At 49.2% G+C, this 11,324-nt stretch overlaps 1 protein-coding gene across 1 annotated transcript in view; it reads left to right on the top strand.

Moving 5' to 3' along the window:
• Positions 1 to 201: 201 nt before the first annotated feature.
• ACSF3 (acyl-CoA synthetase family member 3) overlaps positions 202 to 11,324 on the top strand; it is a gene marked incomplete at its 3' end in the record, with an annotated part of 32,631 nt that continues 21,508 nt past the window's right edge. Inside the window, exons 1-2 of the mRNA XM_009703002.1 lie at positions 202 to 903; positions 2,395 to 2,550. Of these exons, the coding sequence (XP_009701304.1) occupies positions 202 to 903; positions 2,395 to 2,550 (858 nt within the window). The remainder of the gene's footprint in view (positions 904 to 2,394; positions 2,551 to 11,324) is intronic.

Raw genomic sequence — 11,324 nt, 5'->3', positions numbered from 1 at the left:
CTGTTCTATCTGGGCAGGGCCTAGCACACTGGGGTTGCAGCAGTCTGAAGCATAAACATTAATAATACAGTGGGTATTATTCAAATGAAGGCTGCCACTTTTCCTTTGTGGGAATAAACCCCTGGGTAATTACTGCACATACTTATCTGTTCCTATAATTGCTTTCTGCAGAATCACTTCAAAACAAGCAGTGCTGTCAGGATGCTGGTCTCCTTGCTCTTCCCCCAAGTGAGCCGGCTGCTTCGATGCCTCGTCCAGGACTTGCACCCTTGCAGATGGGGTTTGCGTGGGCAGAAGAGGGCTGGCTGTCCCCACAGGAGTCTACAAACCGCATGGGCAACCTACAGCCGCGACGTTACCCCTGTCTTTACTAGGGCTTTGGCTTTTGGTGATAAAATCGCCATTGTTGACCAAAATGGTGAGCACACTTACAGGGACCTTCTCAGCCAGAGTCTGCGCTTGTCTCAGGAGATCTGTAGAGCTCTGGAGTGCTCCAGCAGGGACTTGAAGGAAGAGAGGATCTCATTTTTGTGTCCCAATGATGCCTCGTACGTCGTGGCCCAGTGGGCTTCCTGGATGAGTGGGGGCATAGCAGTGCCCCTTTATAAGAAACACCCTGCACAGGAACTGGAGTATGTGATTCAGGATTCGCAGAGCGCTCTGGTTATCGCAGCAGAGGAATACGTGGGGAAAATAACCCCTAGTGCCGAGAAGCTGGGAGTCCCTGTTCTGCCGCTTCTTAGGTCTCATAGTGAAGGATCCACAAGTCATGCAGCAGTGGAAGAGGGTCCCTTGACAACCTGCTCCTCATGGAAAGACAGAGGAGCCATGATAATCTACACTAGTGGGACGACAGGAAGACCGAAAGGTGTCCTCAGCACCCATGAGAACGTGCAAGCTGTGGTGAGTGCTGCTTTCCCTTTGCAAAGCTCATGCCAAGTTAGAGGCCTTGCCCTTCAGAGGTAATTTGGGGTTGCAAACCCCAAAGCACAACACGCCTTACCATGACTTAATTTCTGCGCAGAGCTGTGGGACTGTATCTCAGAAGTCCTGAACACTTTTAAGGTGAACATACAGAAGAGTGTTTGAGGCAGGCTCTAAACCTTGTCCTTTTGGTGTTGCTGTGCTGCAGCTGCAGCCAGGGGCAGATGGACTCTTCTCCCTGCTTTTCTGGAAAGCAGAAGGGATGAGCCCTGTTGTAAAAAGACTGCTTTCTTTGCAGTTTGCCTTTCTTCACTGTGACTAGGAGAGAATCTTTGCCCCTAATTGGAATATAACTTAGCCCAGCCCAGTACAGTACTGCGTGAAGCCTGTGCATTATTCAGCTATATATCCCCAAGGCAAAAAAATCCATTAACTCTCTGAGCCAAAAGGAATTAAAAGTTTGAATGAGCCTGCTGACTACCTCACCAGTTGGTTGTCGCTGCCTGCAACTGATAGACTCATGCCATTAGGGAAAAAGGGCAGGGAATACATCGTGCCTTACGGATGCCTCCGAGAGCTTACGTTGTTCTGGGTGCTTAGAGACTGCAGTATTGGGAGTGGTATGAAAGCCTTGATGGATAGAGCCAGGGCTTGGCTATATTGGGCAAAGAATTTGTTCCCTTACAAATATGCTGATCATTTGGGAGGTGGCCTGAGCAGTCACCGTCTCTTGTGCTGTCTTGCAGAAAGCCTAAAACCTGCTCCCTGCCCTGTGGAAGAGGGTTGTGAATGACATGACTAAATTCCACTGTTGAAATGCTTTTTTTTTTTATTTTTGGATGGCTTGAAATAATCTTTCCAGTTGCTAACGCTGGGCTCTGAAGGGCATTGTTCACCCAGAAGCCTGAGGTCTAATGCTTTAGATAATTATCCCTTCATAGCAGAGTATTTTAGAAGCTTGATGTACTAATTTTTTTTTGCTAACATGAAGCCTACTTTCTGTTTATCAGACAGTGATTTTTCTGCTCCTACTGACTATCCCTTACAGGTGCTAAAAGCCCAATGTCATCGATGTCCAAATTATGTGAACAGAGTTCTGGGAAAATTTGGTTTTTGATTACTATTTCTGCCAACTCTGCATGTGCAGCAGCAAGCTAATAGTTCTGTAGGCCCTGCTTAAAATCACTGGTGACTATTTCTCAGTAATGAGGAAGGACTTTGCCAGTATGTATGAAGACACGTAGAGGCAAGATGCAGAAGGTGTTCCTCTTGTATTCTACTGTTGTGGTGGGAATTTTGCTTGTGCTGACCCTAAAGGAAAGATGTTTGTGCCCAGGCATCATTCCTGGAGGTCTGAATTTCTACTGCCAGCTGTGCCCAGGGGATCTGGGGCCTGAATGCCTTGGGCTTTTCAAGCAGTGAGAGTCTTTCTTCCTGCCCTAACGCTGGGTTGTGTGTTTTCTTCTGCAGACCACAGGGCTGGTTGAAAAATGGGAGTGGAAGAAGGAGGATGTTATTCTGCACGTGCTGCCTTTACATCATGTCCACGGGGTGATCAATAAGCTCCTCTGTCCTCTCTGGGTGGGAGCAACATGCGTGATGTTACCCGAATTCAGTGCACAGATGGTAAGCCTGGAGGGACTGCGTGTTGTCTTTGAAATTCTGCAGCAAGACCCCATGCGTTGTAGTTAGAACAACTTTGTAAATAAGTTCTTAAAGAATTCCAACCTCTTTGCAGCCAGTGGCTGCATGCGGTTCACAAAGTGTCTGTTAAAAAATGCTTTTAGTTGGACATTCAGTCTGGGATGAACGTGCTCTTCTGGAGGCTACAACTTGTTTAAGCATGACATATGTAATTGTAACACTACAGTGCTCCTCCTCATGATGTTGAGGATCTCTGACTGGAGGTGGGCTCTTCTGCGTACCTGCTACAATCATCTGCACCCAGAATAAGGGTTGTTAATTTTTTTAGTATCAGGAAAGGTGGAAATACTGGATTTTTCTCTTGCATATTAGCGGTGTGCTGCTTGAAGCTATGCTGCTCATCTGCATTTTTAGTAGCTTGCATTTTTCCTTCCAATCCTGTGTCCTTAGTGTGTTGTATTGCATTACATGACAGAACACAGACTTTAGAGTTTGTTGGAGCCCAGGTAAGAGAAATACTGGTACTCATCACTTGCATGGAAATATTGCTCTTCCTGTGCAGGGAAACAAGTGTGAACAGATCTGTCCGTTTAGACTCAGCGATATGAGAGAGAGTTTGCAAATCGAACTTCTTACAGGAAAGGTAGTAGGAGGGAAACCTTACGTGAATGCAGTTAGAGATGTGCTTATAATGTTGTTTTCTAGCTGAGATAGGAAACGCCATTCCCAGTGCTCTGCTTTTCTTTTGTTCCTTGCTGCAGTGGCAGGCAGCCGACCTAAAGAGAGGAAGAAAAGGCACTAGAACCAGGGCGACCAACAGCAAGGTAGAACAGTTTCTACAGTTACTGGCTCCTGGAATCCAGCACCGTTCATCTATGTCTCCCAGTATTGTGGGTGGTGTGAGAGACGTTGGAATCTGCAGTGTCACTGTTAAGGGAGAGACTGGGTTTTCAGGTGCTGCTGCCACCTCATAGCAGAAAGGAAACGTGCTTTGTGGGTACAGAACTCTGTGGGAAAGTGGGAAGAGCCTGTCAAGCCTGTGCTTTGTAACTAAACAGGCTGCTTTCCCTGATCATATTTGTTCAGATGCTGGGCAGGCTTGTCACACTGAAAGGACAAAGTGCAAAGGTGTGGGATACGCCCAGAAGCCTTTGGCTCTGCTACCTCCAGGCAAGGGTGAGCCCAGGCTCTGCTCTGAGCAACTGCAGGACTGTGTGATTCTTTGTTGCTTATTTCTGCTTCTCAGAAGCAACCACAGAAAATGCATGCTTCCTCTCTTGTTTCAAGATGGCCCTGACACCTGAGCACCCTCTTGCTGCCTGATAACTGATCTTTTGGGAGGGAACAGCCCCAGAATCCCAGGGGGACAGCTCTGCATTCGCATTTCCAGAGTAAATAGGTAGGATGCTGTGGTCGAAGGTGGCAGGAAGGTCCCCTGGCAACTGTAGCCAGTGCTCTCTCCTCGATGGTCACTGTCAAATTGTCTTCCCCCATCTTTAGGGTGTCACCCCAAAAGCTCAGGGTGCAGTAGGGACGTGTGCCCCACCAAAGCTGGAGCTCGGAGCGTGCTGGTGATGCTGGCGAGGCGGCAAAAGAGCATGCTGGTAGCCTGGAAGCAAAGCCAAGCCCTCTGGAGGGCGCGTTTCTCCGCGTCCTGTGCCACCGGTGATTGATTGTCCCTTGTACCCTTGTGATTTTTCTCTGCTGTCTCCTGACATCTGCAAATCAATGAGCTGACGTTGAAGGATGGGTTCAGGGGCGGGGGGGGGAGTGGAACGGGACACCCCGCCTGCCTTCTCTGATCAAAGCTCTCCCCCAGATTTGACAACCGAGGGCAAGCGGGGACAGTGCTGGAGGCGTCTGCTTGACCCTGGAGCTTGAACTTGGGCAGGGAGGTCGGCTTGGCAAGTGTGCCTGCCGCAGCAAGCACTGTTCTGAGGGCTCTCAGGTGCATTCGGGCTCTGAAGGACGTCATTTGCTCTTCTATTTTTTTATTCCCTTTATTTTTCCGAGGGCCTCCCCTGGGAGCTGAAAGTGGTTTGATCGACACTAGAAAGAAAGCACATGAGGGTAAATAAGGCTTTCTTGTGGAGTTTAATGCAAGCTGCCTTTCAGTTCCAGTCTATTTTCACCAGCTGTTTACAAAATGCCCTTTGCTACTGAAATCAGCTTTCAGAAAAGCAGTGGAGTTTCAGTGGAGGATTTTGCAAAAGGAGCCCAAGTTTTGCTGTGTGCTTTCTTCCTTTGCTACACCTTGAGAAAGCAGCCAATTATAGTGTGATATAAAGAAACTCGAATGGCAGCTAAAACACTTGACAGGCTGATGAAAACAAGGCTAGGAACTTACTCTCAACCTGCTGCAGACATATTTAGCCTTGAGTGATACTGGCAAGGGTTCAAGAGAAACCGCAGCAGCATACCCAATGTGTGTTTGGTTTCTAATCACTAACACTTCATTATACAAAATAAATACTTTATTATTACAGTGTTTATTAAATTACATAATTTGTGGTGTGCCTTAGTCATGGATACAGATGCCAGTCTGGTTTCAGTGGTGGTAATAATGTTCTTTTTTTTCTTAGTTAGAAGATGTTGCAAGCCCCAGACGAAGGCTTGCTTGTTGTTCCCTGCAGTGCAGTGTTAGGAGGTGGCATCTTTCAGACCCTTCCGTCTGCTTTTGGTAGCTGTCCAAGGAGAGGTTCAAAATCAAGACTGTGAAGTAACCCCAGTGTCCTGACCAACATCCACTCTCTTACTAAAACAGCATCTGATGTCCGTGGCTGCATGCAAGCTAGTGCTGAGGCCACAAGGGCTAATTAAAGTGTATTGAGATGCCTCAAGCGTGAAAGTTGCTGCATAAAATCAGATTCTTTTTATTAAATGAGGACATCTATTACTTTGCACTAGCTACTGTACATGTTATAATTCACTTTATAGCACCATCTGTTAAGACCGTCTTGCTTAAGCTTTTCATAGCATCTTTTTATTGTAAGTTATTAAAAAATATGGCTGTGTCTATTAATCATTTATTAATAAAGGGTTTATAAATGAACCCTTAATTTCCAGCATTACAGTCTACTTGTACGTGACATGCTAAGTCCTCTGGTGCGTGTACTCCTTGGGGTGCAGCGTGTCCTCACGGGGAGCTGCCTGCACTCCTGCCTGGAGATGGTGGGAGCAGCACCCAGCACTTCTGCCTGTGCTTCTGGTGCTGGGGAGCGGCAGTGCTGACTGCGGGGGGGAGACGTTTCAGCGCTGCTGTGGGCACGTGAACGTGGAGAACAGCAGTGAGCAGGAAAGTGTGTTCCTCCCAGCAGCTGTGTGGGACAAGGGTGGCCGTGATGTTGTTATTTTTTTTCTTGAAGGGTGAGAACTAGGAGGGCAGAAACCTTCAGAGCCAGAGCAAGCTGCAGCCTAAGTGTTCCTATGTGATCCTCCCATCGTAAACTTCTCCAGCTGCACTGTTCCTGTTTGCAGGCAGCCAGCATTTCTCAGCTGCTTCTGAACCTGTTTGAAATGCCTGCCTTCTTCCTTATGCAGGAGTAGAAATTTTAAAGGTGCTGGATTTGTACAGTTTTTGTGCAAATTGGTCGCCAGAGGAGAAGAGATTAATGCCTCTGCTTAAGGAAGGAGTGCAAGGTGAGCATCCTCCTCACTGGGCGTCAGAGAAAGCCCATGACCAAGTGCTTTTTGAAGGCCTTTGTGAGCATCGGGGTTTGCACCAAGCAGACGCTAGAGCATCCATTGCCTGGTGACTCCCTCTCCCTTCCCCGCATCAATTCAGTGACGGCTGCTAAGGCTGAGAACAGCCCGGGTTGTGACTGTTACTCGATGGAAATGTCAGCAAGTCTGGAGAGACAGACCCAGGGGAAGTCGGGCGTCCTCCGTGCTGGTGCTCTTGCCGTGACAGTCGCACCTTGACAGCCCCATTCCGGGACCTGGCTGCTCCGGACACCCTGCGGACAGGAGCCTTCCGGAATGAGTTGCGAGGTCAGTGTCTGCTTTGCAGGATCCTCTGCTGAGGCTTTTGGCCAAAGTGGATCTGCTTTGAGTTTGAACAGTGGGGAACAGCTTGTCCTTGCTGTGGACCGCCTCTGATCTCACCTTAAGGGAAAGATGTTCTAATAGCAAAAAGCTCCCTGTCAGCTCTTCACACTGATCTACACGAGTTCAGATCCCAGGAGGTCTTTCAGTCTTAAGTGCAGAGTGGGGAAATAAAAGTATTCAAAAACATGAAGGAAAAGCTTGCTCTGAGTAATGGGGAAAGCTTATAGAAATCTCAACTCCGTGTGACCTAGTTGTGGTGTGTGCTGCCCACTTGGCTCTGCTGGGCAGGTTTCGAGCTGTGGTGCACTGCCTGCAGAATCACAACACTGTCTGTGCCCTGCAACTGCTTCCGTTATAAATATGCCGCGATGCAGATTTACTGCCCTAAAGTTCCAAAAGGAGCTGTTGTTTTGGTGCCAGTGTTGCTGCATGTCTGACTTAAGGTGCCTCCGAGGATCAAGCCCTCTAAAAATCATGCCCAGTTTTACAATGTCACATACAAAGACATCAAAATCGTGAATCTTATTTGGACCCTCCTTTTGAGGGAAATGGGAACGATGAGTGCCCAAAGCTAGTGTGTCATTTGGAACTAGCTTCCCCTGACGTGCTGTGAGCGTGCTGTCACCCGTGGCAACTTTTTCCCGTGGTGGGAGGGTGCTGCAGACCTAATGCTCGTCAAGGTTGCGTGTGAGGTGTTGCTCCGGGGTTGCTGCTGCGTCGTATGGCTACACCCCTGGCTTCCTCGTGAAGACGGCCAGCCTGTGCTGCCTCTGCGAGCAAACGTTTGTCCTTGCCGCCGCTGTTATCTCTGCGAGCCAGGCTGGGCTGAGGCTGGGCGCTGATGCTTCATACCTTGGCTGGGCTGTGCGGGGAGATCTATGGCTCGGCAGGCACGGTTGCCTCCGGGAAGGAGAAATGTGCACTGCAGCGAGCCTCTCCCCTGGATCTGTCACTTCTGCAAACGTCACTCTGGACAGCTCTTTTAGTTTATTTTTAAAAGAAAAGCAAATCCAAGCAGAGGGGTCTGATCTCCAGTAACCAGGCACCCCTAAGACACTGCTGGTAGTGTGCTGGGGATTGCATCTTCCATCCGGTTTCAGCTGGAGAAAGGCAATTGTCTTTTCATCTGTTAGTGAGAGGCTTTGGAGGAGTAATTTTCTTTCAGACTCAAAGAGGAGTTGGTGGAGGGAGGAGCAGGTCGCTAGTGAATGGATTATGTTTGATCACTTCTCACAGACCTGGCTTAAAAAAGTTAAGAGTTTTTCTTCCCGTTTCCCCAGATTTTGCCGTCTGTCCTCAGCATCTGTTACGGAGTAATGTCTTTTGATGTGTGTGGGGAAATATAAAAAATGGAACCAGAGCCTGTCATATTTACTTATATTACCAGGTCCCAGGGAAAGCACTTGCTCCTTTCAGTACGCCTACAGCATAGGAAGGGTTTAAAAGCTTCAGCCTGGAATGCAGAGGGGCCATCAAACTGCACTGATGAATAAATGATTAAAAACAGAGTCGTGCAGAGCGCAAACAGTTTGGGGTTATAACAAAGACGAGATGAAGCCACCAAGGGCCCAGTTTCCCTTTGAAGAGGAGAATGTTTCTCTCTGCGTATTGCTCACGAAGTGTTTGTGGCTTGGTCCTTACGAGAGAGCAGAGCTCCCTTTGATGCTCTCCCATCTCACACCGTGCCTGTCTGCCTTTGTCGGGGATGAACCGGTGTCGGATGCGGCTGCTGTCCCTTCGGTGCTACCGGAGAGTTACGGGAGCCTTCTGTCCTCGGTGTTCGGCACAGGGTCTGGCCAAACCAGGAGCTGGTTTGGTTGCAGCTGTGGTGTTGCCTGTCGCTCTCACAGCCACTGAAAATTGCAGGCAGCCTTTTTCCTCGCCGACAGTGCTACCCGCGTGGCAGCGATTGATGCAAAACGCAAACCCATCTGCCCGATCAAAAGGGAAGTAAAGGGATGATTTAACCTTGCATTAGGGGTATTGTTAGTTTTGAAAAGGTTTAAAAAAACTTCAGTGACAACTGAAAATGATACAATAATTTTATAGAAGAGGGGAGCTGTTGTATCTGTCAATAGGGGCAGCAGCACGGGCTGTCTATTATCCGTTTGCGGTCTGATGGGAAAATCCATGCTGATATTTGCTTCCTTTTCAGCTTGTAGACATTTTTACCTGCATCTCTTCTGGCTGCTTTTGGGAGTCCTGTATCAGGCAAAGTCTTGCAAGGTTGAGCCTACAAATGGTTGTTGCCACCTTCTCTTCTTTTTTTTTGCATTAGAAGATGCCCAGATGTTGGTAGATTTGGCGTTTTCTGTCTAGTTTATGGCATCTCCCTCTGAAGGTGAGGCCTCTGTAAAGGAAAACAAAAGTTATTGCCTTTTCTGCTCTGTGCTTGCATCTCTTGCTTCAGGTGATCTTAGCAGATCTGGAGGCCGGTTGGGAAGGTTGCTGTATGGAATGACCAACTCTTGGAGCAGCTTGCGTGTTCCTCCATCCTTGTTCACCCTCATGCCAGCTGTGTGCTGGAAGAAATACATGGGAAAAATCTTACAGCTGGGCTTGGTTTGTACCCACTGGTGTAATTTTCTCCTTTTTTTTTTTTTTTTTTAAATTTACTGATGGCAAAATCCCACTGGCCAGCGCATGGAATTGCCCAGATATGCTTTTGTGGAGTGGGAAGGGAAGAAAATCAGGAATGTCAGGCTGATGGGAAGGCTCTCGGGAACAGAAGGTCTCCCAGTTCTTTGCTGGCTCAGGCAGCCCTGTGCTGTAAGCCTGCCCTCGGTTTTCCCTGCCCTTCCTGCCGACAGGAAGCTGTTCCCACTCTTGCTTTCTCGCAGTTAGAAACTTTTTGTTTCTAGCTCTTGTTTATCTTAAAAGGGATCTTGGTCCATCTCCTGAACATATTCCATTGGAAGACTGCTGCTTCCCTTGTGTCCGGTGAGCGCGCGGTGCAAAGTCCGGCAGCCCTGGCACGCAGTGCCGTGTTTGCCTCCAGAATCCATGGCTTTTTAAAAGCACTTGGAGTCCTGAGGTATCAGGTGAGCAAAATAAAATGAAATGATGGGCTGCCAATACCCTGTCCACAGGTAATGGATGTAGTGACGGTGACACATGGGATAACAGAGGGGGAGATCGATTGTGCTGCTCTAAGCCTGACGGTGTCAGAGGATGCCGTGCGCTGGAAGAGCAAAGCTGGCCTCTTGCTACGAGCCTGTCCAAGCCCCGGGATTGATTGATTAGTCCCAGGTAATGAGACTTTCCCAGATCCTTCTCTCAAACCGTGAAGTTATAGTTGGAAATAGCGGTTACAGCTGGCTGGGCAGCGACAAGCCCTCCGGACAGCTCGGGGTCTGTGAAGGGCTGGGGGCTGCCAGCTTTGTACCACAGCTCGGTGCTTAGTACCGTTAAAACACATGGGTAGGATCCAGATTTGGCTGAGCGGGAGCAGAGCAGGTGGAAATGTTTGGCTGTCAGCAGATCGCCCCGGCAGCTGGTGGCACAAATCCAAAGGCAGCTGCTTATCTTCAGGAAGGGACTGTTGCTGGGGCGAGTCGGACTGACACAGAAAAAACTGCTCCCGTGGCTGGAGTGGTGGGAGGGAGGATTTTATCCAGGGTGGGAGTTGAGCAGGTGTGTGAGGACAGGGGACTGTGGGGTGCAAGAGAGATCTGCTCTGTCTTGGCGTGATGGTTTGGGCTTTTTTTTTTTTTCAAATCCGAATCCATGTGAAAATGACTCTGCTGCATGGCCAGACTGGAAGTCTGCCTGTGCTCCCCACAGCTGCGCTGGACTTGTGAAGGCAAAAAAAATGCAAGACACAGCAAGGATCGAACAGCCCTGAACATCTGTCTCCCTTCAATTCTTTCGGCACGGTCCTGATCCCCGCTCGCCGTCACGCGTCTCCCTCCCTGCCCGAGGCAAGGGCTCTCGGGAGCAGCAGGCTGAGGAGAGCAGGTCCCTGCCTTCAGCCCCTGGCTTGGGAGAGGTCCTTCTCCATCCTCCTGCCTCGAATGCGAAAGATACTGAGGGACTGAAGAGATAAAGATCTTTGGGGAAAGAGACTGGGAGGAGTATGGTAGGGGTTAGATCCTTCTAAATGCAATTTTGCCTTTTCCGGCGTGTTTTAGGGGATTATGCTGGTGGATGGGGTTTCTGCAAGGGAATACGATGTTCCCTCTCCGGACAGGTCATCCATCGGTCCAGGCAAGTTGTGTTCCTCCTCTGCTTTCCCTGATGCCGAGGAGATCTTGCAGCGCTCATGTCCCAGCTCCCGAGGTGTCCGGGGGGATTTCCACCTTGTGCATATGTCTCGCCCCATCGAGGACCAGCTCTGGGCTGGGAGGCAACATTAACTCCCTTCTGTTCGGAGGGACGGTGCCTTTGTTGGATGTGTCCTGCTCTGTTAAGAATAACAACATGGGGAGGGTGGTGGTGATTTTTTTTTTTTTAGGAGTTGATTGTTCTGAAGCAGTGGAGTGAGAGACACGGGGGGAGGCGATGCCGGCGCAGCGAAGTAGAAAGTAATGAAATGGAGCCCGAGCAAGCAGGATGGAGGGGAAGGGGGCAGAGTGACAGCATGAAGGAGAATCACTTGTTCACCTTCAATCAATTCCTGCTTTTTCTTGCCGTCGCACGCGCCTGTGTGCAGCTGAGCGTGCGTGGGCAGGGAGGGGAGAGGCGGCGCACGTTGTCAGGAGCTGTTAGGA

This window comes from Cariama cristata, unplaced genomic scaffold (genome assembly GCF_000690535.1).
Source record: "Cariama cristata isolate BGI_N322 unplaced genomic scaffold, ASM69053v1 scaffold17736, whole genome shotgun sequence".
Classification (NCBI taxonomy): Eukaryota; Metazoa; Chordata; class Aves; order Cariamiformes; family Cariamidae; genus Cariama; species Cariama cristata.
Note: the sequence above shows the minus strand (reverse complement) of the source record. Positions and strands in the feature narration are given on the sequence as shown.